The sequence below is a fragment of the Chaetodon auriga genome, chromosome 13 (assembly GCF_051107435.1).
Source record: "Chaetodon auriga isolate fChaAug3 chromosome 13, fChaAug3.hap1, whole genome shotgun sequence".
Taxonomy (NCBI): Eukaryota; Metazoa; Chordata; class Actinopteri; order Chaetodontiformes; family Chaetodontidae; genus Chaetodon; species Chaetodon auriga.
Genome location: NC_135086.1, coordinates 14,258,681 through 14,283,084, shown reverse-complemented (window position 1 = coordinate 14,283,084; position 24,404 = coordinate 14,258,681). Strand labels below are relative to the sequence as shown.

The 24,404-nt window shown below is 43.0% G+C and overlaps 2 protein-coding genes across 6 annotated transcripts in view; both read left to right on the top strand.

Moving 5' to 3' along the window:
• The window catches only part of LOC143330154 (FERM, ARHGEF and pleckstrin domain-containing protein 1), a 53,241-nt gene extending 39,294 nt beyond the window's left edge, over positions 1 to 13,947 (top strand). Inside the window, exons 14-27 of one of the 2 annotated variants that reach the window (XM_076746427.1) lie at positions 2,495 to 2,682; positions 3,002 to 3,091; positions 4,648 to 4,781; positions 5,704 to 5,785; positions 5,882 to 6,119; positions 6,210 to 6,340; positions 6,493 to 6,561; positions 7,061 to 7,150; positions 7,473 to 7,555; positions 8,492 to 8,601; positions 10,402 to 10,538; positions 11,321 to 11,428; positions 12,490 to 12,641; positions 12,724 to 13,947. In XM_076746427.1, coding sequence (XP_076602542.1) covers positions 2,495 to 2,682; positions 3,002 to 3,091; positions 4,648 to 4,781; positions 5,704 to 5,785; positions 5,882 to 6,119; positions 6,210 to 6,340; positions 6,493 to 6,561; positions 7,061 to 7,150; positions 7,473 to 7,555; positions 8,492 to 8,601; positions 10,402 to 10,538; positions 11,321 to 11,428; positions 12,490 to 12,641; positions 12,724 to 12,805 — 1,694 coding nt within the window. In that variant the 3' untranslated portion in view covers positions 12,806 to 13,947. Of the gene's footprint in view, positions 1 to 2,494; positions 2,683 to 3,001; positions 3,092 to 4,647; positions 4,782 to 5,703; positions 5,786 to 5,881; positions 6,120 to 6,209; positions 6,341 to 6,492; positions 6,562 to 7,060; positions 7,151 to 7,472; positions 7,556 to 8,491; positions 8,602 to 8,871; positions 9,036 to 10,401; positions 10,539 to 11,320; positions 11,429 to 12,489; positions 12,642 to 12,723 lie in introns of both variants that reach the window. The other variant, XM_076746426.1, reaches the window with a different exon arrangement.
• Positions 13,948 to 15,454: 1,507 nt separating this feature from the next.
• The window catches only part of LOC143330183 (dedicator of cytokinesis protein 9), a 79,296-nt gene continuing 70,346 nt past the window's right edge, over positions 15,455 to 24,404 (top strand). For all 4 annotated transcript variants that reach the window (XM_076746504.1, XM_076746499.1, XM_076746503.1 and 1 more), the window contains exon 1: positions 15,455 to 15,857. In XM_076746504.1, coding sequence (XP_076602619.1) covers positions 15,741 to 15,857 — 117 coding nt within the window. In that variant the 5' untranslated portion in view covers positions 15,455 to 15,740. The remainder of the gene's footprint in view (positions 15,858 to 24,404) is intronic.

Sequence of the window (24,404 nt, the reverse complement as noted above, 5' to 3'; positions counted from 1 at the left end):
AGTTCCCTTCTCTGCAGTGATCCAGCTAACGGTTAATTATTCCAGAGCAGATAGAACATCAGGTTAAGGATGACAGGAGCTTGGGAATATGCAGGGAAATAGAAGCAGGTTTTAGTAACTGCGTGTGTGCTATACGTGTGAAAGGCAGTTTAAGGGCAACACCTCAAAGCACAGAGTCTCTTGGCTCATCCATCACTGTCGGCTGCTTTTGCGGTGCTCTCAGACGTTTTTAGCATTGATGTCAAGCAGCAAATCCAATGTGAGATTTCGTTATTTTATTTTTATATGTCCGGATCAATATCTATCCTTTACTAGCCCTTTATTCTTCTGTTATTCAGCACAGACATGACAGCGTTACGACCACAGTGGGAACCCCAGTAGTCTTAAGGTTACCACACATCACAGCCCTTGTTTACCTTGTTTCCTGTCTGCTTCTCTACTATCATCTGTCCAGTGAAGGCAAATAAAAAAAAAAGTTTAGAAACACACAAACAATAACTTAAAACCAGACAGCAGTGTGCAGGAATATTTCCGTTTCGTGCAGATTAAAGTTAGCCGGCACCTGCTGTGCATGTGCCTCCTGATCATTACCAGTTTCAGCAGCAGAACTTTGAAAGCTGCACTCTGGAATCGAAGAGAAGGCTTGTTTCTTTGTTGGAGTTACTGGATCTCTGCAGCGTGAGGGAACCAGCTCTGGTGCACAAAGCTCTCCCACAGTAATTTAAGCAAAAAGTAATTTGGAGCAGTTAGAAAATAGCAGTTTAACTCCAAACTGTCTAACATGTGTTGGATTGGCTCAAAGTCCCAGATCTGTGGGTGAGACTTGTGTGTTTTTCAACCACTGGTGTCCTTCAGGGTGTGTTTCCAAACCAGGACTGAGGCATGGTACACATCACGTTGTTCTTCGCTGGCTGCTCTTTGCATGTACTGAATGTGCTGTAATATACAGGTAGCGCTCTCAGTCACTTCGCTTTCACTTCATGATTTAGTAGAACTGGAGAATGTGATGTTATAGCAGATTTCAGGGCTAGGAAATCATGCAGGATCATTTTGGATGGAATTTTGAAAACCGCATTTTAATCTGCTGTGTTTCCACAGCTCACTGTGTCACTATTACAAGGAAAATGGATGTAAAACTCATTTGTATTCATGGACTGAATAATGCATATGTTTCCTCATTACCAACTGACTTTTCAGTGCAGCAATAACAAAATCAGAAAAGCGTCACAAGGCTGTTTATTCCAAACCTTAACACTCATAAATATCATTTTTTATTTAATATTAAGCCAAGCCTGGAAGACTGCATGAATTCACACTTTTCCTTCCGTCTCTCTCTCGCTCACGTTGTCCCTCTAGACGCTCACCCGGCTTTGACCTTTTTATGCTGCTTTTCTCAAGACTTATATTCACTTAATGTGTATATGTTATTTTAGAGTCAATAAAGATGACCTTTGTGAAGTGAGGTTTTCTGAATCTTCTTTTTGAGACCCCAGCTGTTGCTGCCTGGTGCTCATTGTAGATACTAGACCCTTCCCCTTCATTCCCCTTGTAGTGTTGGTGAATGTCTGTGTGTAAACCGTAGTGATCTGGTAGATGTACGTCATGGTTTCCACTCCTTCACTCCGTAGCGTTTGCAGTAAATCCCTCCCAGAGTTGCTGGTGCGTTGAGCTTCCATTGGTTTGTGTGCATGTACTCACTGTTGTGTTTGTGGCGACACACCAGAGGACAGCAGAGAGAGGTGCTGCGAAAACATAGTAAGTAAGCTCAGTGAACATCGTCAGCATAGATGACACTGAGGAAGATCTTCCTCTTGATCATCCTGCTGTACTTGTCTCAGCTCGCGTATTGATTGCTGTGGCACAAAGACCGCCAGAGCTGTCTGGACTGTAGAGTGAGTTATGGCTGATATTTCACTTTCTGCAGGCCGATCTCTCAGCTAGACAAACTGTGTTTGTAAATACTTTAAATAGTTTGGTAAAGTGTGCTTAGTTTTTCTGCGGGTGGTGTTTGCCATGTTGGATTATGATTTGATTTGGATATGATGAAAGATGTTTCATCATTATCAAAATGTCACCAGAGTGTCTTTGGAATTTGAGTCTCCATTAATTGATCGAATGTTTAGTTTAGAAATGTCAGAAGATAGTGAAAAAAAGTCCAAGGTGGCATCTTCAAATGTCTTGTTTTGTCTCACCAACATCACACATCACAAGATATTCAGTTTACAATGATAAAAAACTGGAACCAGAGAACATTCTGGGGCTTTTGCTGAAAAAATGACATGAAGGATACTCGACTTTCACGATAGTTTTGATTAATTTCTGTCAATCGACTAATCATCATGTGCCAAACTCCACCCATCTGAGCCTTGACGTAGCTTTAATGCAAATACTCGGGAAATGTTTGCTCAGATCTGGTTCCCTGTGGTGTTTTTCTGCTGATTTGAATCTTTGTCACTTTCTCCCCTCACCTCGGTTGCTGTGTGACCTCGTTCAGGAGTGGGGTCCAACAGCCCTCACCTGTCTGCGTCCTCTGGTCACTCCCATGGCATGGTCAACGGTCAGAAGTCCCTGGAGCTGTGCAGCCACAGCCCCGACGGCCGGCAGCCTTCCCCCCTCACCAGCCCGCTGCTCAACGACGCCTGCAGCGTTCGCACTGACGATGAAGACGAGGTTCGGAGGAAGGTTTGTGATATAACAGGGAGCCTCTGCGGATAAAAACAACAATAATCACTCCGATGAGTTGCTTTGTTGTATCAGATTTTTAGGTTTCTTTCTCAGCTTGTGCTTCAAAGCCACTGTCACATGCTCCAAATAGCATTGGACCTAGATTACCTGTCCTGAATAACTCTCCACAGGGACTGAGTATTTTCCCGCAAATCTAGTCACAAAAATAGGTCAGACAAAGCATCACGACCAATAAGGCACCAAATACTGGTCGGACTGGTTGGGAAGTCCAGTTGCTCTTGCTCACGCTCTCCTCTCTGTTGCACCGTCTTTGCAGAGATTCCCAACAGATCGGGCCTACTTCATCGCCAAGGAGCTGCTGACCACAGAAAGGACGTATGTGAAGGACCTGGAGGTGGTGACTGTGGTAAGAAAAGCCAGGAGAGCTCGCCAACACGCTGCTCCTCTGTTTGTTTCCTCCTGTTCTGTCCTCTGGGGAGAAAACATTGATTATTCCGCTTAGCTGCCCCGTTTGCAGAGCGCCCGCCAAAACACAGTCAGGCAGTGACACAGGGATATTTTGGCAGATGTGATTTCATTTTTTATTCATTCTCCACACCCGCACTCTGAAATGTATTTATCTGCCTCACTCAAGGCTATGAATGCTAAACTGTTTGCATTTAAAGAGATGGATGCATATAGCTGCATGTTCTCGATGTCAGTCTGCTCCCTTAGATTTCACTGGCTGGGCACAATCACATGGACGCCATGTCATTTGAGAATATGTCAAATGAGCTGAAGACAGGATATTAATTGTTCAGATCCCTCAACAGCAGACGAGGAGGATGCTCTTTCGAGGCTGTGCTGTTGTCGTCGGCTTCGGCTCGCACGTGTGGAGGAGATGCATCTCTTTTCACTGGCTGCAGCTTTTCTCATCTTGTAATTTTCAGAGAAGCGCTCTTCATAAATATTTGGCTTGGCTCATGTCCTTGTTCTTTTTACAGCTGTGTTTGTGTGTGTGTGAGTGTGTTTGCGTGTGTGCGTGCTGTCTCTCTTACCCTCTCTCTTCCCATACACTGGTTGGTGCTGCTGTTTGAGGTGAAGTCATCTGAACAACAGCTGGTGCTTCTTCTCAAGCCCTTCTAGACGCACTCGCTCCTCCTAAAACTCACTTCCTTTTCCCATCACGTCAGCGAAATGAAGCTATTTTCTGTCGGCTGTGGCCAAACACACCACTTGCAACGTTTGGCTTCAATCTGACTAAATGGAGCAACAGTGTTAGGAATGATTGGCTATCGATTCTTCCATTCATCCTCAAGCAATTAAGGGATTTAAGAGATGTCAGAAGACTGAGGTGCAACAGCAGAGACACAGATGAAGGTCTTGGTATCCTGGGACGATGTGCGCTAACACGGCAGTGATCAGTGCCATTCCTATGATCTTGAACGGCTCATGAGAGACTTTTCATTGAACAAGCTTGAGACCATGAAACCAGGATTTGAGAAGTGCACTTGATTTGTCCACCTTTACAGCTTTTTAATGCCGGTCATAGATGGAGGGATTTCCTCTCTAGCTTCTGATTTGACCTCCCCATCCTCTCAAAAATGTGTTTAGCTTATTGCTACTTTAATACATGTTTGACCTTCATTGTGCAGAATGATGCATGTGCGAGTTTGAAGCCAGAAGGCTGTTTCCACATTCATCCGCTGAAGGAGGAAAGTGTCTCTCTGCTCATCTTAAATCGCAGTTTAACACATGTGCTGTATGCATGACCAGGATTTTGTGACATCTGAGCTAGTTTGCTTGCAAGTCATGATCCAAAATGCAACTTTATGTATTTATAGATTCTGGATTTTTCAGTGAGGGACAAGGAGTAGATGTAATTTTATTTTTTAGGAGTATTGTTATATGTCTTAATGTAAACAACAAAAACGTAATCTTTCTCACTTGAACTCTGATGCATGTGTGTGTTTATGATCTCAGTCTTTCCAGAATGCTGTAGGACAAGATGAGGCAACTCCAGACTCTCTGAAGAACTCCGTCTTCTCCACCTTTGAGCCTCTGCACAAGTTCCACACGGGTTTTCTCAGGGAGGTGGAGCAGAGACTGGCCCTGTGGTGAGACTCATTTCACTGCCAGACCCCACACCAAAGAGACCCCTGTGGGGTCAGGAGCATGCCCAGCGATGTGTCCATTTGGTTTTAGTCCAGTTAATCACAACTCCGACCCCCCGTTTTAATGAGGTCTATTGGCATTTAGTCGAAGAGGGCGAGCCAGTGCCTTCAGATGGCCTGAGGAGCCGTCGTCTCGGTGGCCTTTTCTTGCCTGTGGGTTTCTGCTGTCTGATCGCCTTAATGATGTTGTACTTTATCAAACACACACTGAACCACACACACACTCAAACACACACACACACACACACACACACACACACAGACAGTGATGCATAAAGCCTGTCAGCCTGTCAGAATTAACGACCATTAAGTGCCCACGTATAATAGTTTTATTTCAAAGCCTATTTTAGCTACCGGTGATCATTAGACCTCCACATTCAGGCTGAAATTGATAGTACAATCAACTCTGCTGATAAGAACCACACTCAAATGATCAAGAACTACATTTCTCTTTCTGAGCTTTGCATATTCAAATGTCATTGTCGAGGTGTGCCTTTGTTGTTGTGGCCATGATTAGAAAGCTGTCTGACGTAGATTAAGATGGAAGTGCTTTACAGACTGGACATGTTTCCCTAAAGCGACTGCAAAAATGTACCAAATTCATGAATATTCTGAATGAATCCAGTAATGGCAGCCTGCTCCTGCACCCTGTCAGGGGAACGGCTCACTCAAGGGAGACACCTGCTGGTGGATCTCTGTCTCAAAGTTAAAGCAGCCTTTTACAACTTCATTGGGATTTTTCTTGCATAAGGTGAAGCTCATTTCAATAATCAATGAGCTTTAAGTGCTTGTGTGTCGTTAGTCAATTAATTCACAGCTCCATAACGTTTTAGAGATAAATCTTGCTGATGTTTATCTGTTACAGGGAAGGACGCTCCAACGCTCACATAAAAGGAGACTACCAGCGCATTGGAGACGTCATGCTGAAGAACTTTCAAGGCTTGAAGGTGAATCACCGCTTTACACCAGACTCTTACAGATTTGTAATTACAGTGACGAACTGATGCTCATTTATGTGCGTCATGGTCCAACTTTGTCTGTAGCCCCTGACAGCAAACCTGCATAAGCAGTCTGAAGTTCTGTTGGAGCTGGAGAAGGCGTGCAGGTCATCCCGCAGGTTGGAGGGTCTCTGCAGGGACTTCGAGCTGCAGAAGGTGTGCTACATCCCCCTGAATGTCTTCATCCTGCGGCCTCTGCACCGCCTCACCCACTACAAGCAGATCTTGGAGCGCCTGTGCAAACACTACCCAGCTACTCATGTGGATTTCAGGGACTGCAGAGGTACTAACCCCGGGCCAGTGTTTACAGAGACACATTTAGGTCTTCTAAAGTCCACCCCCCAATAATCTCTTATCTGTGGTTGGTCTGTAGCTGCTCTGGCAGATGTGTCTGAAGTGGTGGACCAGCTCCAGGGAAGTCTGATCAAGATGGAGAACTTCCAGAAGCTTCTGGAGCTGAATAAAGATTTGATTGGCGTTGACAATCTTGTTGTCCCTGGTCGGGTGAGTGGAACGCTGGAGAGAATGGACTGGCAATAAGTTTGTTATTCTCTCTCTGAATTCTAAACTACTTTTTGACAAACACACACACACACACACACTATGTTGTGTGTGTCTAATAAATATTGCATGTTTTTTTGTTTTCCCTTCCTCAGGAGTTCATCAGGTTAGGGTGCCTCAGCAAACTGTCTGGAAAAGGCCTACAGCAACGAATGTTTTTCCTGGTAACACCCACTCTCTGAGATTAGGTCATATCGCTAATCTAATTATTTAGCCAAGTGATCTCAGTGGAAAAATAATCACGCTTTTATCCTCTCCAGCTATACAGTACATTAGTCAGATGGTGTTGGCAGATAAAATATACCACATGTTGCTCAGAACTTTGACAGTCGTAACAGCATGCAAGTGTTTTGCACATGTGTTTGGTTTAGTTGCAAATCTAACTTTGATAAACAAGGCATTAAAAATGTATTAAAAACTATGTATGTCTGATGGATATTTGGGCTGTAAAATAATTTAAATTCACGCTTCATTTCTCTTGATTATAAACTCTTTTCTTCCACTGTTAAAGTTTATAATTTCCCAGTTGTTATGACAGCTTCCTTAGAGTTATTAGATTGTATACGTTTAGTTTAGTCGTTTAAACAAAAAGCACACTCATTTGGTTTGAAACAGTGTTCATTTCTCATCGTCTCTGCCCCTCTCACTCTCTCCGCCGATCAGTTCAATGACGTCATCTTGTACACGAGTCGAGGGATGATGGCGACCAATCAGTTCAAAGTGCACGGGCAGCTGCCGCTCCATGGCATGACAGTAAGTGCTGTGTCTCTCAGTTGAGCTCAGAGCGCTTCAAACGGCTGTCACCAGTTTGTCATTACTGCAAAATGAGCCGCCTCAAACAGCTGAAGTGCAGCTCTTTCAATGTCTGCCCCCCCCAAATCACACACAAAATCTCTCACACACACACACACACACACAGACACAAGCTTTCAGGACTACGCATGTCCTTCTCGCTCACTTCCTTTTCATCATTCCTCCCTCTGTCTCTCCCTCTCTGTCTATTTTGGTCCTTGCTGTCCCAGATTCTGCTCCTCTCTAATGTTTTTTTTTCTGCATCTCCGTGTTCTTCTTCCAGATCAGAGAGAGTGAAGATGAGTGGGGTGTGCCTCATGCCTTCACATTGGTTGGGCAGCAGCAGTCGGTGGTGGTGGCAGCAAGGTAGGAACGGCTGTTTGGAAGCACAGAACGAAAATTAACTCCAACTGCCGATGTGTGTGCATTTATTCTTCTGCAGTGTGAGGGTCGTTTGGTGATATCTGAGAATAGTTGCCTGATGCAGCTGATTCTCTCAAATCATGACAAACTCGCAGAAAAGCAAAGAGAATGGCGGCCATGTTCATCTCACTCACAGCTTCCTCTTGCCCGGCTGAGAGGAACATAAAAATGTTGATATACTTATCGAGGTCGCTTCCAGTTATTACTTTGAGCTCACAGCAGCTGTTTACAGACCTTCTTTGCCCTGGGCTTCGCCTGTCAGGCTTCATGGAGACCTACCCTCTGACTGGTTGTACCTACGGCCCGAAAGTACTGCAAACATACTGCACGTTATGTACTTTATCTTTTCAAAGTTGTTTGCACATATTCACATACGCAGCATGTACTTCTGTATTTTTATTTACAGTCAGTATTCTCCTCAAAAGACACTGGTATTGATCATCAATCAAAGATGAGGTGATAAGCAGCAGCACTTAGCTAATATGCAAATACAACGTTCCTGGATCATAAAGTGTGAGCTCTCTATCCACAAGAATGATTTAGATTTTAAGTGGAGTTAATTCATAATCGATTCACTTTAATGGTTGACTTCTTACAGCCTTTGCCCTCGATTGTTAGCGTCGCTGCTTTTTTGACAAGAAAAAGAAAAAATAACCACTTTCCGGCCTTCAGACTAAGATTTTGCTGATCCGGTTTCCAGGAGAGCAGATGGTGTCTTCGTGTGTTTTTAAGGAAAATTTGGCAGAACACTTAGTCGAACACAGATCCAACTTGTGACATTCTGGTTAACTGGACTGTCTGTAAGCACCAGGCCTTCCTGCTGTGACTTACGATGGGACGTTCTGAGCACTTTATCCGTTTATGTGTTTTTCTCTCTAGTTCACTAACAGAGATGCAGAAGTGGATGGAGGACATACAGGTGGCCATAGAGACGGCTAAAACCAGCAATGGGCCCTCAGGTGACCCTCTGACCAGCACTCTGACAGACAGTAAGTTACTCCATAAACTTAGAGCTGAATATCAAATGTTTACTTCAGTTTGTAGTGCTGTCTGACAAAAAGTGGAAAAAAAAAAAAAAACATATCCAGCAACTGTCAGAAAATACTTCTATTTTGAGTAAAAACCCCACCGACTGAAATCCCACATACACAAGACGGCGTTTGATTTGTGAATGATCTGACATTGTCTGTGTTTTAGCGCCCTTCTCCCCTCCTCACCCCGCTCATTGTCTAGCAGTAACAACCTCCTGACTTTCCCAGAATGCCCCGAGGACTCCACGGTGGAGGCGGAGTCCGAGGACGACGTAACCGTGTCGCACGCCTTGCTGGAGAGGCCCGCCCCTCACCGTGGTAACACCATGGTGCACGTGTGCTGGCACAGGAACACCAGTGTGTCCATGGTGGACTTTAGCATAGCTGTGGAGGTACCAGCCAAACCTCAGCACTCAAACCTCAGACCTGCCCCCTCCCCCCCCCCCCCCGCCTCACTGTTTTCTTTCTCTGTGTCTGAGTGTGCGCTGTATCTGAATTCACTTTGATTATCTCTCAGGGGGAACAGTATCCTCCTGCGCTGCACTCCATCATCAACCATTTCCACCATGATTAAGAACATGTTTTTGCTATTTTGAGCAAATGAACTCAAATGATTTTAAGGCTCATTCTTTTCACTGTTGATTTCAGTTAGAGAAAAATACTTCTATTATAATAATTATGAATGAAGAAATGGGTAAAAATCAGATTAGAAAACAAATATGATAGTAATAATAATAATATGATAGAAAGGGTCAAAATGCATTTTATAAATTCCATTTTCAGAAAGATGACTGATGATCAGCAGCTCATTTTTCTTTCTACTTACAGTAACTGTAAAGATTTTCTAACCTGTGCTACTTTCAAGAGGATTTTGTTTAATCTTGCACAAGGAAAACAACAACTTTGGCCAAACAGGGACAGAAAATTTAGGCGGAAAATATGCTCACATTCAGTCTGCATTCAGAGTTTCGTGTGTCCTTGAGGGTCTGAGTGCATCTCCATCCTCAAAAATTATTTGCAAAGTCGATACTTAAATCTGTACTAAAGAGAAACGATTTGTAAACACAACATTGTCATCCCCTTTTGGCGCTGAGCAGGTCCTGCACAGTGGGTTTGTAGAGCTTTTTCAGTGCAAACTTATGAAAACAACTGCTCCTTTAAAAAGTCCAGGTCTTTCCACTCAAATTGTCAAAAGTGAAAAGGATGGGCTGTATGGTGTGCACTATTTTTATATCAGAAAAACGTTTGCCTCAGGTCATTGTATATTAAATCTGTTTATTTGCTCCGTTTGTGGCCGCAGTGAGGATACTGTTCCTTCCCTCTTTTGGCAAATAGTTGCCTGCGTGACGTCCTTATCTCAACTCAAAACTGTGGCTTTCCTGTGTGGTTCTGTTCTTTTTCTCCTCCCCTGGCACTCGAAGTCTCTGATCGTCTATAAATAGAGAGAGAGCAGTTTTAGATGTGCTAAACGTCCTCGTCTCGCACTAACACAGCCGATCCTGTTTTGGGACCCTCTATCACCCTGTCCTGATCTAGTTCTGCTCTTCCTCTGTAGTTGTAACAACGTCCTCTTCACAGCCTTGCCTGGACACACCGTCGGCCTTCGTGTTTTTCCCTGTCTCTGCATGCCTGTGTTTCACCTACTCAGTCTCTGTGTTTCTGTCCTTCCCTCCCTGTCTTTTTTTCCTCTCTCTCTCTCTGTCTCTCTCTGTCTCTCTCTCTCTTTTCCCCATGCGTTTGTGCGTTCCTCCGTGGTAGAGGACCCTAGTCCAGTCAGTGGGAATAAGGCCCCCCTGGTGGGGCCCCCCAGTGGCCAGGGAGCAGTTCCTCTGTCTGTTATCTGCTGGTACCGTGTTCAGAGCCTCTCCTTTAGTGAATCCTGCAGGAGTCTAGAGGTAAAGGAGCCAGGCAGACAGGAGAGGAACTGTGTGTGTGTTTTATAGGAAAAAAGAAAATAGAAGTTGCTGTGGTGCCTCATATTGTACAGATCAGTGATTGGTTGATTGATTGGTTTTGCAAATGAAGTTCATTTTTTTGAGGCACCATGATCCTTAGAAATAATGTAGAAGAGCCAAAAACTGTTGCATATTGTTCTCAGCTCAGTTCCTGTTTTGTTATGACTTTATCTTTTAAAGTACTACAAGATAAACAGATAGGGATGACTATATTCTATAGTTTCATTATTGTCAACAAATCCCATGAAAGGACCAAAACCAAGTCCATTTCCCAACACTTTGAGTTTCATGTCTGACCCATTTGTTAACACTGTAGATGTAAAGGTTTAAAGTCAGGCCACAAATACATAGTTTGAATACACATTGAATACACATTGAATACACACGATGAATGATGAATACACATTTGATACTCAGTAAGCCACCATGGTTAATGTCATTGTAATGAAGGAACATGTCACCCAGTGTACAGTGGTGTTTTTTGAACAGTCGAGGTCTGTGATGCAGAGGAATGCACAGACAACACTTCAGTTCACTGCTGGTTTTGACTTTTCATGCATGTTTGTTAACAATAAGAAAAATGTAGAATATCACCAGACTTATGCTTTTATTTCATGAAGCCTTCTTCCTGTTAGTCAAAAATCTGTAGTTACCGGTGGACTTACAATGTGTGAGTGCAATTAAATAGTTTTAGATTTCAAGCTTGTTTCTTGTCTTTGTAGAATCAGCTGTCAGGAAACTTGTTGAGGAAGTTCAAGAACAGCAACGGCTGGCAGAAGCTCTGGGTGGTCTTCACCAACTTCAGCCTGTTCTTCTACAAGTCTCACCAGGTGATGAACATTCAGCCTCGGCTCTGTTTGTCCAGCGAACACATCGCGGCTTCTCTCCCACAGTGTTTACGCTCCTCTGGGATTAAAGCATCACATCTCTGTGTAGAATGTCTGATCTTTGTGCCATAATGAAGATTTACAGGCTTTCCCATGCAGTGTTTCATCTCACTTCTTGCACCAGAACGTTTTTTTGTTGATTGACTTTGGGCTGTAGATGTACGTACTTGTACTTGAGTATCCTTATTTTTATGCTGAATTGACCGCATATTTTATACTTAACTACAGTTCTGAGACAAATATTGTACTTTTTACTCCACGTATCTGACAGCTGTAGTTACTGGGTACTTTACAAATAAAGATTTTACATTTACAATGAGATAAGTGTGTAAAATACAATGCGATTTTAAAGTTTACATCAGGGGTTCCTGACCTGTTGGTCTTGTGATCTCTTAAAGTAATGCAGTGTTTATTTGGGGCTCCTCATCATGTTTCAGATGTCTGCGAGTTGTTGACAGTTCCACCAAAGAGACTCCTCACCTTTAAAATTTTCAAATGGTTTCATTTAAAAAACTGTTCAAGGCTCAGAGACGTAAAACTTTCACTCATTTACAAAGCAGTGAAGATTTTAGGATATTCAAAAAAAAACAACAACATTAAAACAGATTTGTAGAGAACTGCTGAAATAAACTAGCTAACTGTATATAGAGTAGTTGAAATGAACTCCACCTGAGCAGCTACAACTGCAAAATGCTGCTACGCATTGATGGACCAGTATTAATAGTCTAATAATGTAATACATAATAATATATCAGTGACCGGGCCACTTTAAGTCCATTTTGCTGATAATACTTCCACTGAAGTCGGGTTTTAAATGCAGGACTTATACTTGTATTAGAGTATTTTATGCTTTCCTTTAAGTAAAGGACCTGAATACTTGGATGAATACTGCTGCCTACTGTGTGCTGCTTGGTCTTCTGCTGCTCTGATTACTGTTTTGGTCTGTGATTACGCACAAACCAAAGTAAAATTTAATTCCATGTCAATTAAATTTTCTTCCTCAGGATGATTATCCGCTGGCCAGCCTCCCTCTGCTGGGTTACTCAGTCACCATCCCCTCAGAGTCCGAAAACATCCACAAGGACTACGTCTTCAAACTGCATTTCAAGTCCCACGTCTACTATTTCCGATCGGAGAGTGAATACACTTTTGAGAGGTACGGATTTACTAAACACATAAGCCATTTTGTAGAGCACCGGTTGTGGGAGGATTGATGAAAAGCCTCTCTCTGCCCGCAGGTGGATGGAGGTCATCCGCAGCGCCACGGTCCCCTCCGGCGGTGCTCGTGTCCTGAACCACAAAGAGTCTCGTCCTCACTGAGTTGGCTCACCTTGTTTCCATGCCTCCTCCCTCGGGTGGCGTCTGCCCTTCCTCTCCCCCTGGACTCTCTGCTTTTCTTTTCTACACATATCTGGGACATTTGTACATGTGTCCATGCACATATGGTGCTTTTTAATGCTTTAATGGTGACATGTCCGCTGGTTTAGACTGCATCAGAGACTGCATTTTTTGGCATTTTTACTCTCAACTCTGAAACCTCTTTTTAAGGATGTCATTTTATACTGTTTTCTAATGGTCTGAACCACTTCCTATCTTTCTGGTTTTACATTTGGTCATTGGTTGTTTTTACAGCAGGAACATGTTGATATAGATCCAGCATTCTTTCTTAGATGGTTAAACTCTCACTGCATTGTCATAATGTTTTTGTTAACTTTTTCATTTGATTGAAAACTGCTGCTTTGAAAATGTCCTGCAACTTCAGTGCCAAACTGGTTTATATCAATGTCCTGGACTTTTTAATGCTATTTTGTTACATTGGATGAGGAGTGTCTCCTATACTGCATACCATGAAATTTTAAATGATGTAAAACAGGACACCCTTTGAATGCTCTGTTCACACCTGGCCCAGCACAATGTGTACTTATTAAAAAAGAAGAAAAAGTGGTGAAAATATGAAACTATTTTGTTGTATTATTGACATAAGCCTATATTGATCATAATGTGGCCGGGAGTAGCCGCCATCACAGATTGATGCCATTTCAAGTAAAGTAAATATTCTATTTGCTGATCTTTGTTGTATGAATACGTCTCAGACTATTTTTGTTTTTTTTTCTTAACTAAAGTTCCCCTTCAGCTGTATGAGAAAATGTGAGACTTGTTCATAATCATTGTATTATGAAAGTGAGTGTAATGGAAAGCTTTAAAGATTACGTGTGAAACAAAATAGAACCTTTCAGTTCCAAGCGCCGCTGCCCTCACTGAACTAGGCTGCCTCCTGTATACAGATACCAGATCTTTTTATGGGTCGAAATGAATGGAAATATGCATTTGACAGGGTTCTGCAGTGAAGCAAATGAAACGGAAAAAACCTCAATTCTCCTTTGAATTGCAGCGTTTTTTTTCCAGACAACAGAGAGCTCTTTGGAAATGAAAGCAATAAAAAAACAACTTATTCAAATGTAGATTTGTGTTACTCGTGTTTTTGTCGAGGCCCGAGAGGCAGGAGTGATGTTTTCACCAGGGAACGCTCGCTCAGTGCTGGAAGGCAGCTCTTTGGTGTGTTTACAGCTGTGACCTACAGATGGCATCATGGATCAAGTAGTTGGGTTCAGTCAAGCCATAACCGCTGTGTCTGTATATCATTGTATAGTAATACAGGCAATAAAAGCCAGTGTTTCACAGCCCTGTTTTGTTCTGCACAGTGAGTGCACGCTTACCAAAACATTAAGTCCTGTTTTTTATGAATTCTTCTAAATCTGCATCTAGTTTGTCACGACAACAGGGAGGTCAGAGTCTGTACCAGTGTGCAAAAACTATGATATTATATCAGCTCATTAATGTCTAACATAACTATATATATATATAAGTGTGTAGCCTGCACTTCTTGTGTGTATTTGGACAACTCTAAAAGTCACACTCACGCTCAATTAGAAGAAGAAATATGACAAAGAAGGAAAATAATATAAAACGTGTATGAAACAACAGTACAACAGTTGAATAGTGTGTTTTAACCACCAGAGCCTCTACAGAGATGTGATTGTGTGGAGATGTATATATTTCATTGGAGCTTATTCTTTGAAAGAGAACAAGTGATCCTTGTCTGTCCCTTTAGAGGTACCTATTGTCCTAAACACCAAACAACTCACCTAAAATAAAATCACATTAAAGGTTTTAGAATCGGAGCACTGCAAAAAGCAAAGGATAAACGAGATGAAATACCTTAAATCAAGACAAAATAAGATCTCAGTAAGAGCTTCTTACTGAGATCTTATTACTGGAGAACTTAATGCCTGAAACTATAATTTCCAGAATTATAAAGCTGTTTGATCGACACTGACAAGTACTAACCTGCTTTGTTAACCTGGAATTTCTATGTGTCAGACAAATGTGCTTGTTTTCAGTCTGGCCGCACTTCTTTTAAGATAACAGCAGGCTCTTTGTTACTGGATATTTTTTGCTTGATTTAAAAAATCTTGGCACATGATATTTTCCTGTTCTGCCGGCCCATTGCTCTTTTTCTTGTTTTTGACAGCTGCGTGTTTGCAGTGGTTATTTTTTCTTCTGGTATCAGGAAGTTATTTCTAACAGTATCAAAGCTAAGTTTTGGTGCTCCATGATCACAACCTTGACTTCAAATGCAAAAAACGTTTTAGTAGTGTAGTCTGATCTCTTGTTCTGGTATAATGTCAGTCAATCTATGAAAGTGTGCTCTAGGGTGACTGACAAACAGTAGCTTTGTTTATTCAGATGCCACAGGGGACAAAGGTAGTGGAAACATGTTCTCCTGTGTTGTGATTTTTGAGGTAAGAGGAAAATATTGATTCAGTCATTCATACTATGAAAACCTGCTGTCCAAAGTCCAGGCCCAGCGGCTCACACGCAGCCAGGAGTGGGCAGGCCTTTAAGCCGGTAAGGGGCGGAGTGCGCCGAGGAGGCACCCAGATTATACACCTCCTGTCTGGCGCTGGACGGCCAATGAAACCCTTCTCAAGAGGATACTTTATCATGACAACAATAAATCCGATGGAAGAGCGGAGAGCGCCGAAATAATGCGACACGCGTTGACTTTTGAAAGCGTCAAGTATGAGTTTGAGAGGCGGGAGTGAATCAGCAGCCGCACCACAACATGACCCAGCTTCAAACTCGTGGTGCGCACTAGCGGGGATCGGAGATACGGAGAAACCGGTGATGATTTTCCTCTAACTTCGCTGGAAGAACGAGTGGATTGAGCATTGATGCAAAGTGGTGCGCAACGATGGCGACTCCAGCGCATCCGGAGACCAGGAGATTTACGCGGGGTCTGGGTAAACCTGGCACGGCGGCTGAACTCAGGCAAAGTGTCTCTGAGGTGGTGAGGACATCCGTGCTGGTTGTAAGTACTCACCTAAACACCCCCTCCACTCCCGCGTCTTAATACCACCTCGGCCAGTGTCACCACGTCTGTTTCAACCTCCGCGAACCTGCCTTTACGCACATTTTGAGCAAAAAGTCAGCTGACTTGAGATCAGCTGGGCGGGAGCACATGTGTGGGCTTTCTGGGTGAAAAACTGCGGGTCATATTATGAGTGCGTGACCCTGACCTACAAATGTGAGAAAGAGAGTGGGAGAGAATGATTTGGAGTAAATGGTGGAAGGTGTGTGACAGAGATACACCAACCTGGAATTTAAAAAAAGGTGGACTTTTGCATATATAACGCAATATAAAAAGTCCGTATAACTATGTTTTGCTTGTAGTTTATACAGAACATTCAGTGCCCTTGTGAGCGTTGATGAGATACCACAATGTTCTTGAAATCCTTCACTTTCATCCTCTCCCAGCTGACTTTGGATCAGCTGGGAGGAAGCACATGTGGGCTTTCTGGGTGGAAAAGTATGGCCCTGATCTGAATGTGAGAAAGAAAGAGAGAAATCTGAAGTGAAAGAATGAGATTGTGCTGGTCTGACAGAGAGATAAAGCGAGGAATGGAGAGATTTTGTGAAATTTTAGGTGGACTCTATGCATAGCACAGTGCAATTATCTGTCTGGTCTACAGTGTATAGCACATTAACTTCACTTTGTGAGCTCAGCTGAAATACCACAGTGTTGCCGAAAAACTTCACTTTGAGGCTCGTTTGTTCCATTCATTGGAAGTGTCTTATTTCCTGGAGAGTCTGTTAAGAATCAGTGCTGCAGTAGATCAAGGTGTTTCGTACTTGGTGTCAATGAGGGCATCGGTTTCATGGGGATGTAATGAGATGACACAATACCTCCTCACAAGGGAAAGCATGTGGCTTCAATTTCATGCTTCAGAAAGTGTCCGGTGAAAGTGACATAATGCTGAATTTGACCGTCCGCTGTGGAACATCTGAGCGACGAGGACCTGCAGTAGAGCTCCTCAGTGTCGGCTTTCCACACGGCTCAGGAGGAAAAAGGAGTCGGCCCTTTTGTTTGCGTCTGAGTGTGTTTGGTGCTCTGTCTGATTGTTCCAGCTTTCCTGGAAGATGTTGCTAGGTAACAGAAACGGACACCGTCCAGGCCCTCTGTCAGGGAAATGGAATCCTGAGTCAGGATCCCAGACATCCAACCACACCTTCGTATTATTTATTCATTCTCACTCTGGTGCACCGCCAGAGACGCCTGAGGGAGGAGAGCAGAAATGGATACAAGTATGCATGTTGGGAAATCAGCACGCTTAAGGAGGACTGAAATGACTTGTAGAAAGTCTTCATGGGACTTCTGTATTGTGTTAGTATCAGCAAGCATCCAGCAGTTTATTAGTTGATATAGTAGTAGATAGTTTGAATTCAGGGGGACAGACGGGGGCACAGTTTTAAAGAAGGGGGGCACGTTTGTAAAATGAGTAAAAATGCATTAAGACTGACATTTTAAGCCCTTGTTCTTGGCAAACTACACATTATTAATAGTTGCATTGTTCATTCAGTGTGATGAATTAATGCCAAATAAGCCACTTTAAATATGTTAATATGCAGCAATATCAATAAATAGCTCCTATGTCTAACTCCAAATAGCTGACAGCCATGGATGGAATATGAGAAAATGTCATGATATGTAAAACGCCTCCCACCTCTCCTACAGAGGAGCAAGACCACCAGACTGACTCTTTGTAGTTTGTAGTTTTGTGTCTTTTTGTAGCCATTTTTTTTTTGTATTTTTGTGGATATTTTGTGTCTTTTATCGCCATTTTGTGTCTGTTTGTGGATAGTTTGTGTCTTTTACTGCCATTTTGTGTCTTTCTATGAATGTTTTATGTCATTTTGTGGTCGTTTTGTATATTTCTGTAGCCACTTTGTTTATTTTGGTAGTCGTTTTGCATCTCTCTGTGGTCTCTGTGGGTACCTTCACAGTCATTTGATGGACTATCCAAGGAGAAATGTTGACAGTCACGTCATACGTAGCTGCTGCTCCAGGGCCCCTGAGTCTGTACCAGGAACACTCATTCAGTAATTCTTTCGTGCTACTAATAAGCCAACTACCTATCACCTTCTGGCTCTGGTATGGAGGACACCAAGTGAACGTGTGGCTCTGTTGTTGAGCTCAAATGTTTGCTGAAGCTTCTCAGTGGGACAAGAATGTGAGCGTACACAGGACGGCTGTCCACGGAGCTTGTAATTTATTCCTCCGTGAAACATGTAAATACCACAGTGGGATCTGTTCCAGGGACATAAAGAGAGGATTGTAGCAGTTGTCACCCATTATGATTGCTTTATCAGCTCGAAACACACATTTTTCTGTCCTTTTGAGTGCTCAGAAACACTTTACTCATACAGCATGGCGCATTCACACCTAGTGGTCACACAGCAAATTTTTAACTCTGTTTAGGAGTCAAGTGCACTGTGCTGCTCTCTGCCTCTCCCAACAATTTGTGCATTTTCGCGAAGGCACACACTGGCCAGAGCCTCTTTGTTTATTGTTGGAGTGGAGAGCAGAGACTTGTAATAGGCCCGAGCCCTCAGCTGAGCCATCCCTCTGTTTCTCTACACTTTAGGCATGCTGAGAACACTATTAGCTCCATGATGGCTGTCATCAGCTTTGAATTTGTCGTGCTGGTGATCCACTTAGGCTCAACACCGCACGCTACCTTTCCACCTTTGCTTCATGTGGATTTAGAAATTGTGGACTCACGTAGAGTTTTGTTTAACAGCCCTCCACAGCATGTAAAGGCCTTTAATGTATCGGCTGATGTGTATATAACAAATTGATGGCAGTTGGAACTGTTTAGTGAGTATATACAGTGTATGAAGCAGCTGAGGGGCAGTTACATAATTGTAATCAATAGTTCTAACTGCCTGCCACCTAATGGTGATATACTCAGATCCTCAGTGTTCCTGTACTGTGCCTGACCCGCGGGAGCTGTACAGCAGATGGGTGTCATTATGTAGGAGTAGGCCATTAGCCGCTCATGGCCAGCGCACACTCAACTGACTCACCGGACAACCAGAAAGGGAAAGTGGAGTTGTCATGTGTGCTGCAAAAAACAACATGAAAACATTGACGACCATCAACAGAGCACACATGTTGCTGCTTAGCCTCGTTGTTAGTCATTAAGCATTGTGGGAAAAGTCCAGTTTTGTAAGCTTCTCTGCGGCTGTTTAGGGTATGTGACAGTGATCAATGGACAATTTAGATGCCTGTTAATCTGTCTGGCAGGTGGACAGCATTTCCTGACCAGTGGTTTCACCATAGACAGTATAATAAGTGGACGGAGCTTCCAGGTCTGAAAAGTGAAGCCAATGTGGAAGTGCCTCAAACCTGCATTCTCTCTAATGGCCAGCAGGAGGAGACACCACTGGTTGCAAAAAGAAGTCTGATTGTTTGTAAACTAATGATGAAATGACACTACTTCTCACTTGATTTATGACCTCAGTAAATAGTTTCTCTGTGAGTTTGTGGTCTCAGACACTGGAGCCAAGTCTTCTTCAATACATCATGATGTTCATGTTGTAAATTATGGTCCCACTCAGAGGAAAATAGATGGTATAGCGGGGTATTTGTTAGGGTGTGGCTACCTTGTGACTGACAAGTTGCTACAATGGTGTGTCCTTGGCTTCTTACTCGTATCCAATCAGGATAGAGGCACAGCAATGTGTGTCCTCCCAAACTCCACCCTCTCATCCAAAGATGGTCACTTCTCCAAAAAACCAAGATGGTGACAGCCAAAATGCCAAACTCGAGGCTTCAAAACAGTAGTCCACAAACCAATGAGTGATGTCACGGAGGCTACATCTGCTATTTATCATACAGTTTATGGGTTTTGTCCAATTAAACTTCTGCACCTACATCAACAAACTGAGTTCACTCATCCTCTCTTGATACATATTGTCACCCCACTCCCCTTACTTGTGCCACTCCTTCCTGCATCACGTGACAGACTATATTTTATGGCCTGTGTTTGCTCAAGTCCAACATTGCCAGTGATGAGCTCATGCTGCAATGTGTACAAGATGCAGTGTCACATCTGGTGAGGCCACTGCACAAACCGTGGGCTCTCCCACAGCTTCACTTGATGAAATACAAAAGTCTCTACTTTCGTCAGCCCTCTTGATCTAATCATCCATACCTGCACACCTCAGCTTTTTTTTTTTTTTTTCTTTTTCAAGGTTTGTAAATTTTGCCAAATGTGGGAATCCCAGGAATACCTCAGGTGGGTGTGTCAGGGACTTTTTTCAAACTTCCTGTTTTGACATAATATGTTCTGTCTCAGATCATTCCCAAGTCATGTCATGTCATGCAATGCAGTGAAGCCGGATGTGTTAGTCATGACACCAACCAACATTGCTTAATAGATTTCCAGATTCACCTTGTAGAGCCGAGATTGGGCGAGTGAGTACAATCACTGTTCATTTATCCCACGTCCACCAAATTACAAGTCAAGTTCTCTGCTGTGTGTTTGGAGCAGACACTGGTGGCGGTCACATATGCTGCAGGACTGAGCCAGTCAGATGATTACAGGGCTGTCAGTGTTGTGTGAGGCCTAAGCATCTTGACCTCCCTCTGTATTCCTCTGTCTGTCTGTCTGTCTGTCTGTCTGTCTGTCTGTCTGTCTGTCTGTCTCTCACTGTAAGGCCTGATGGTATCAGACTAAAAGGCTGCATAAGCTGCCTTTGTTACTGTGATGGTAAATGGTGCTGTACAAGAACAAACCCAGGGGGGTGGAGATGGGAGAGCAGATGAGTTCTCTGAATGGGTCAATAATACATGAGGCTGCTCTAGTAACCAATGCACCCATTAAGAGACACACACTGTCTCTCTCTCGTGTGCTGTGGATTGGACAAGCCCAAAACTTTGATACCATTTGGCACAATATTCCACAGAACATATCAAACTGTCCACCTCAGTGTGTCTTCACCATGTATAAACCATGGAGCTGTCTCACAGTTCAGAACAGTCCTGAAGTCCTGCAGATGATGTTACATAATGACCAGCACCCCTTTTTTCCTGAATAGTGTGCCATGTACTCTTGTGCTGCTTGTGGTTTCTCCCTCTGTAAATGAGTAGTCTAACATTTGCTGAAGCCGCCATTTATCAGCTTTGTTTCTGTGTACAACCCTGATTCCAAAAAAGTGGGGACAGTGTAAAATGTAAATAAAAACAGGATGTGTTTACAAAGTGCTCCTGAACCCATGTAGTAGCATCCTTTATACAACCATGTGTTCACAAAGTGGTGAACCTCATTCCATCCTTGCTCACCTGTTACCAATGAACCTGTTTACCTGTGGAATGTTCCAAACAGGTGTTTCTGGAACATTCCACAACTTTCAGTCTTTAGTTGCTCCTGAACCAACTTGTTTGAAGCATGTTGCTGCAGCAAATTCAGCATAAGCAGATATTTACAAAAATCAATGAAGTTGATGAGGTCAAACGTTAAACATACTCAACTGAAAACAGTGCAAGACGGTATATCTTAAAATGATCAAGTGATCACATTCTGTTTTATGTATGACTCCTACCAGCTCTCTGATTTCCTTTCAAACCTCGTCCTTTTTGGGGATATCTTGTAAAAAGGGTGCTGTGGATCATAAGAAGTGCTGCTTCTCAATTCCTAAATTAGTCTCTCGTTATCCTGCTGACTGCTGACTGGAGGGGAAATGGAAAAGTCAAGATGTCCGCTTCGAGTTTTGCTCATTTCGGCTGATTTTGAACAGGTCTGAGATGGAGCAAGTGTGTAACACTTGGTAAAAATAGAACCAGGGTGAGCAGTTCATCAAATAAGCCTGTGTGCTGATGCATGGAGCTGGTTCAGGCATCTTCATTGGGAAAAACTGAAACAATTGGATGTTGCATGAGTTCGTATTGCTTCCAGTTAGGAATCCTACTGTCATGAAGGTTATTAAGTTCAATTTTTGTTCCAGAGAAGTGTCCATTCATTATGATCATTTTGGGTGCTGCATTTTGTGGCGCTGCTGAACTGTATTGCATTAGAGTGACAGGTAAACTGTATAACAGCTGACAGGTGGGTGGCGTATCTTGGCTACAGTTCCCTCTTGGCATCTAAAGACACATGGCACAAGAAGGAAAACCAAACAAGGTCTACCGCTTTCCTACCTGTCAGCTGTGGTATAGTTTAGTATTCTTGCACAATTGTCTCTAAACGTTTCCGAGTTAATGCTCCGAATGTGCGAAGGCAATTTACAGTGACAGGAATGGAAACATTTAAACTCCACAAGACCCAGATATGAGCTGTGATGCATGACTTGTGGAACGAAGGCTTCAAGGAGTAGTGAGAAATAAAACACACCCATCAAACTGGCTGTAAAATTTGTCTGCATGGGTTTGGGCATGGCTTTTGGCAGTTGTGCTTATAATCTAAACCAGATTTGCCACTTAGGGCTCTTGCAGTTGGAGTGTGAAGCTCGAATGGATTCCTCAACTGAGTATATGGAGGTTGAGATAATGTAGTCCAGCCCTGACTGACCCCAGTTAGTGCACATCACTAAATACTGCAGCAGTAAAGCCAACTCAAATGATCCAATGCCCAGACAGACAGAATTTGTTCTTGTGCAAATGAAAACTGATTAAATATCACAGACATGAAATGCACTCGGCTTATCTCTTTGAGACAGCTGATTGTCCATCAGTGTTTTTTTTACAAACCCCTCATTGTGCCAGAATGTATTTTAACCACATGTCAAAACAAGTGTTAAATCAGGATTTTTAGCCAAGACAGTCTCCCAAGATTTGGTTTGTCTGACCATCATGAGATAATGGAAGTTTCCTGGTTCAGTGTGGGAAAAGGGGAAGTATTAAACTACCTTTTCTCATCAAAAATCAGTGTACTTCGTAATCTATAATCCATTGATTTGTCTTTCGGTGGTAACACCCAGGTTTCTGTGTGTATGTACTGATTTCATGGTTGTTACATAAGTGTCACATATTATATTGGCATTTCCATTACACAGATGCAGCTGTGCTTGGCCAGCTTGTTGCCACCATGAGCTAAGTCTCCAGAATCTTTCCATCCTGCCTGCCTGAACAGGAAGTGCCCATAACTTCCTGTCCTTCATCTTCTTGTGGGAGAGCAGAGGCCTGTCTTTTCCTAGATAGAGCAGGTTTCCTGTGGCTGTATTTGGTCTCACCAGCAGTTTTAAGGCAGGGCTCGCTGTTAAACCGCCCACTCTGTCTGAGTGTTCTGCCTGATAGAGCAGAGCTGTTTTGGAGCACGGAGGAGGTTACCATAACAGAGAGGCAGTCTGCTGAGGAGCCTGGTCAGTGGGTGTTTTCCTGTTAGCAAGTGCATGGCACTCTGGGACTTGTTTTGCACTCATGTCCCCAGAACATATACATTCCTCTCATCCGACAGGAATCCAGTGCTCATAAATCATAATGCACTGATGAAGGGATTTCTACCCTGCATTTGCTTTCTCCGGTCAAGGCTTGTTGCTGAGGTGAAGTTTGCTTCGAAGGCTGGAATGCTAACCTCTGCGACTCTGACAGTTTGTTTAGTTAATCGAGCTGCTGGGTGGTCGCTGTTTTGGAAGGCTAATCTAAATCCCTCCTTCATACGTTTATGGCACATCAGTTTGAATCAAACTTCCTCTAACATCTCACTGTTGAAACGTACATCCTGCAATGGAGCCACGACTGCAGGGCATTATCGTCATCAGTTTAGCAATCAAGTGGAGTATTGCTTTGCTTCCATCCTTGAGGCCATTAAGGTTGCTATTTTTGAGTCAGCAGGGCACACACCTAAGTGCAGCTGGAGAGGATGCACTGAATCACAATTCCTTTGGCTTTCTTTCCCCTCAATGATTATAATGTGGTTAATCCAATTTGCTTCCCTCTGTAAACTCTGGCATCATCGTTTATGATCTAATAAACAGATGGATTTGAATGAATGGAATAGAGATTGCACTTTACATGTTGCACAAAAGATTGCAAAATGTACTTTTGATGTCTTATGCAGAATGTAATCCAGCTGAAAAGGAGTCCAGTTTTTAGCCATGCTAGTACTGTGGCTGGATAGCAATGACGATTGGTCATTTATTCTGATCCAAAGTGAAATATCTCAACAACGATTGGAGGGATGGTCTAGAAATTTGCTGCAGACATTCATGTTCCCATCAGGATAAATTGTAGCAACTGTGGTGATCCTTTAACATTTCATCTAGCATTATGGTCGGGTCAGAATTCCCATTTGTGCAGTGCCCTCAAAACTAATGACAGTCCCACCTACCACACCTGTACTTTGAGTTCTGTGCTAAGTAGCAAATGTATATTACTAATAAGATAATGTAATAGTCCAACTAGATTACATGAATACCGTGTTCAGTTAATATTTTCAGATGTTGCTCTTCTATGAAGCAGCTAGCTACAAGGTCATGTTGGAGTGTGGAACGTGAACAATTACAGTGTTAATTTTCTAACCTCATATCCCCTCTCACATATTTTCTGCCATGCTTGAGAGTTTTTTGGGGGGTCAGC